The following is a 5,188-nucleotide window of genomic DNA, read 5'->3' as shown; positions in this document are numbered from 1 at the left end:
CTTTAATTTGTTACAACTAATTTGTGCGAAGGTTGATCAGTCATTAGTGCCAACACTCAACCCTAACCTTCATTTCATCCTAATCCAGGAAATGACCTAACCCTATCTCATCCTCACCTAGGAAGTCACTAACACTGACCCTAATCTCATGCTAACCTAGAAAGAGCACCTCTCTTTAATTTGTTACCACTATTTTAATTTGTTACCACTATTTTGTGAAGGTTGACCAGTCATTAATGTCGACACTCAACCTTGACCTTCATATTATCCAAATCAAAGAAGACCTCCAAACCTATTTCAGCCTCACCTAGAAAGTCACTAACCTTAACCCTAATTTCATGCTAACCTAAGAAGAGCACCTCTTTAATTTGTTAAATGTCGATCTTAATGTCCACACTCAACCCTATCCTTTACTTCATCCTAATCTAACAAGTCCCCTAACCTTATTTCAGCCTCACCTAGGAAATCACTAACCCTAACCCCTAATTTCATCCTAACCTAGGAAGAGCATCTCTCTTTAACTTTTTAAAGGTGTTCCACACTCAACCCTAACCTTTGTTTCATCCTAATCTAGGAAGTCCCCTAACCCTATTTCAACCTCACCTAAGAAGTCACTAACCCTAACCCTATTTCAACCTCACCTAGGAGGTCACCAACCATAATCCTAATTTCTAGTTGTCTATAAAACTGCGGATGCCGATGATGTCTTTCATTACAGTCGAGGTCCATGGAAGGATACTGAGATCAAATCTGATCATCATCAGTAGTACGTGTGACAGACCAACCAGTTGATTGGCAAGAGCATTGTGACGATGGCACTGCAGTCGGTCAACAGCTTTAAAATGGGTCAGGAGATCCACCATTTCTCTCACCCACAACACGCCCTAGCCCTAGTTTCGCTGCCATATCTCTTCACCTGCCATGGGTGCAAAGAATATGGAGCTGGGGCTAGATACAGATGCAATGATTGCGATATCGATATTCATGAATTCTGTGCCAAAGCTCCTCCTAGCATCTCCCATCCATACCACACTCAACACCCACTCGTTTTCTACAGCAAGCTCGCATCTGGATTTGTCAAGTCCAAGTGCGATATATGCGGCCATTCCTTCAAGGGATTCGCCTACCGCTGCAATGCTTGTCACTTCAACCTCCATCCCTGCTGTGCTGAGCTTCCGAGAGAGCTCAACTATTACGGCCATCCTCAACACACTCTGAAGCTTCTCTCCGGGTCTCCCTGCGCCGAGGGGTCGTCCTACACATGCGGAGAGTGTGACAAAAAGGGATCCTCTTGGGTTTACTACTGTGCCGAATGCGATTTTTATCTCGACACAGTCTGCGCCAAAAGGGTCATCAATGGCCTCCATGCTCAGGGCATTGTTGTGACTGAAAAAACGAGCAAGTTCAGGACGGCAGCGCGGTATGCCACGCAAGTCGTTCAGTTGTTTGTGGACGGTCTCGTTGAAGGCCTCGGAGAAGGGCTCGCAGATGTTATTCTGGACAGCAAAGACTTGAATAGTCACGGTGGTGATAATCATACTGACCACGGGTCTACCGGTGTCTGAGCGAAGAATATACTTGAAGATTTGAATGCTAATTATGCCCTGTGTTTTATGGATTTTACGTAGTGTGGGAGTTTTACTGTGTAAATATCAGGATAAGGGTTTCCTGTTTTATCTCAATTTGGTGTTTTGTGAGATAATAGGTATTCCTTTAAGCTTTCGTATGTATAGATTTTGAGTCTCAGAGCATAGTCTCTGCCTTGTAACCATCTGTCCTTCAATTGTTAATAATATGGATAATATGCTTTCAAGAGTTTCTGTTAGAATTCACTTTCCTGGATTACCCTGAGTGAATCATGATTTGCCGGTTGCCCTTACAATTCAGTTTCAAGGATAGTTCTATATAATCAACTTTGTTTAGATGAAGAACAAATCTATAAATCATACACTATGATTGAAACCAGCTGTTTATGTTTATTCAGTTTCAAGGATAGTTCTATATAATCAACTTCTTTAGATGAAGAACAAATCTATAAATCCTACAATATGATTGAAACCAGCTGTTTATGTTTATTGAAATCATACATAAGCATATAATATTGTTGGAAACCAGCTGTTTATGTTTTTGACCAATTATGTCAAATAACAGTTAGAAGCTTCCCGTTAAAAGGCATAAGCAAAGTTCCCAGAAGATGGGTAATCCATAAAAAACCTTGCCCGCGTGTAAAGCAAAAATTTTCTTAGTGAAGCGAGAGAAAACAAACCAAGCCGACACTTGAGAGTTGCGTATGACGCTTAAATTATATATTTTTAATATAAAATATATCCAAAATCAATGAAAATGAAAATTAATTAATTAAATAAGTATTGCACAGCGGGTTAGTCTTTTTCTAAAAATAGAAATTATATAATTATGTCTATAAGCATATTTATTTTGGAATAAGATTTTTATAATTTTAATTTAATTATCAACAAATATTAAGTAGATTGTAGGAATTTAATCTCTAGTGTATATTATAGAATATTTTTATTACAAAGTAATTATGTTATTTATGTTTTTTAATTGAATTGATTAATTAAAAAAATGTATGGTTTTTCTAATATATAGTATTGATAACTCATTGTATTGATCCATTGTATTGTAACAAAGCATATAATGTTGTTATAATTTAATTAGTTTTATGACTTTTTTATTTTATTTTAGCAAATTAAGATATATAATAAAATAAGTGAAGTACACGAGAACTTAACTAAAAAAACATTATTTACTCATAGAATTTGTAAAGTAGCATTGAACCATCTATCCTCTCAAGAGAAAGTTCATAATGAGAGTTATCAATTGTAAAACAAGTATTGACACTATCATAACATAACATATTAACACCATCTCATATATGTTAGTTATTTAAATTGTGCAACTCTTAAAAATAAAATAAATATATATCATATACTATGTTTTTTTTTTCTCGTTAAGACTATGCTATTCTATTATATACATAAACAAGAAAACAGTTACAGTCATGAGGTCATATTGCCAGAGGCCATGGATGGCACTCTGGACTGACAGTGATCAGAAAAACAACCCACGCAGGGACCACACCACTGAGACAAATCACCCGCGCAGGGGCCCTACCACACAGACAAGTCACCCGCGCAGGGGCACCACCACTGAGACAAATCACCCACGCAGGGGCACCACCACTGAGACAAATCACCCACGCAGGGGCGTTAAACCGTTGAGGTGCAGTAAGAGCAAAAATTGACATCCCACACAGGGGCTCAAAAAAGAAAAAGAAGACCTTCATAAGGATCCCTTGCAGGGGCATTGACAAACATTGAACAGGATATTTCTCGAACCAAATAGAAACAACCAAAACATACAGTAAGCCATTGTAGCAAACGTACCAAATCATGGGAGAACCTGAGCAGTGTCCAAAGGGGAGAACCTGAGTGAACGAACAACTATTCGTCTGGCTCCTCCTCGATTATCCAGCACATACCTTCCGGGAGAGAGTCCCATGCGGCCTTGTCCTTCTCTGGTGAAGGTGCTGCCTGAGTCGAAGGTGGAATGACAGCAGGCTCTGGGCTAACCTCTGGCAAACCCTCAGCATCCCTAGAGCTTCTAGCCTAGTGCATCTTTGTGCTAGGTTGTTCCTCGCCCTCCTCCTTCGGTTCTTCAAGAAAAAGGACCGAGACATGGGCGTTGATGCGAGAATTTCCCTGGGAACTGCTGAAGGAGAAGACTGCAGTTCCACACGCAGGTAACGGAGCCGAGTCCGAATCTGGATTGATGGAGTCCAGGAAATGGCTCGACTAGATGGGATGGGCCTTTGCAACTTGATGGCATAGACATCGACAGCAGCGGGAAGGGGGAGTTGCAACTGAGGGACGAGAGGACCCGCCTCTGCTAGAGCCTCGACGGCTGAGAAGGCGCTGTCGAGGCCTGACCATGTTTCCACTGATAGCAAGAGAACGAAACAGAGCAGGATAAGAGGAGTTGGAGAGATTGAAACACCCTTCACCCACCCTTGCAGACCTGAAACCACCGTCAATTGCCAAAGGGGCGACGTGAGCACTAGCTCTGTGAGCCGTCGACCATAAACCCAATTCCGAAATCTGAGCTCGACCCAACACATTACATTCCATTCCCTCACCATTCTTATGCTCCTCTGCTCTTCCTCGAACTCCGCATGCCATAACTGCACTCTGAATTCGCATTTGAAACCCGGACAGAGCAATGAATTGCCGTCCCTTATCGCACCTGCACCCACGCTTAAGATCCATGGCGGCGGATCGCAGTAAATGCGAGTCTTAGGCTTGGGGCCGCCCATGGTGACCATGTGGCACCTCATTCTCAGCCATCGTGTCACCCGCATCTGGGGGTATCATATACTATGTTAATAATAGGTATATATAACATATTATTATTATTTATTTTATATACATTAATGTTTATATAGTTGTTAAAAAATATTTATCAGATTATGAATTCCAAGTAGGAAAAAAAATCACACAATTTTTATTTTCAATTCTTTTTATCAATAAAACAATGCAAAATTTTAATATATCAAAAAAATTATATAATTATATATATATAGACACACACACCAAGTTTCCACATATATTTGATCCCTAGACACTTGGAAATATTTATTGATCCATTATTCATATTATATATAAAATTAAGCATCTTTATATGAAGAAATATTCTAATTTTTATCTTCATTAAAATCCTTATAAAAACATAACTATATATGTAAGTGCATCACATTTATATTTTACATGTTTTATAATCTTTTAATGTGATATACATAATACAAATTTTATATTAAAAGACAAAAATACTTAAAAAAAAAATTAATAAATACTAAATTTTATATGGTTATTAATTAAATTTAAAGATGAAATTTTAAAATATCATTACAAATTGAAATTATTATTATTTAATATATATTTTTTCTTATTTATAAAAATCATAGAATAAAAATCATAGAACTGAATGGCATTTTATCTTACATAATTTTTTTTAAACCTTTTAAAGTTATATATATAAATATATAATTTAGAAAATAAGTTTATTGTATCAAGATTTTATTAATTAAGTATAAATATAAAATTTTAGAATGTTATGGATATATTTATAGTTATTTTTTTATGTGAAATGTATATTACAATTCTTTTGGAAA

General features: G+C 37.5%; 1 protein-coding gene across 1 annotated transcript; it reads left to right on the top strand.

The window, feature by feature from the left end:
* Positions 1-684: 684 nt before the first annotated feature.
* On the top strand, positions 685-1,813 carry LOC149155905 (uncharacterized). Its single transcript, XM_089441357.1, has one exon. It carries the CDS (start codon positions 813-815, stop codon positions 1,563-1,565), a length of 753 nt encoding a protein of 250 aa, XP_089297483.1. The 5' UTR covers positions 685-812; the 3' UTR covers positions 1,566-1,813.
* Positions 1,814-5,188: the final 3,375 nt, after the last annotated feature.

The sequence above is a fragment of the Pinus tabuliformis genome, chromosome 9 (genome assembly GCF_031772625.1).
Source record: "Pinus tabuliformis cultivar Carrire ecotype Pingquan chromosome 9, CPIR1, whole genome shotgun sequence".
Taxonomy (NCBI): Eukaryota; Viridiplantae; Streptophyta; class Pinopsida; order Pinales; family Pinaceae; genus Pinus; species Pinus tabuliformis.
Note: the sequence above shows the minus strand (reverse complement) of the source record. Positions and strands in the feature narration are given on the sequence as shown.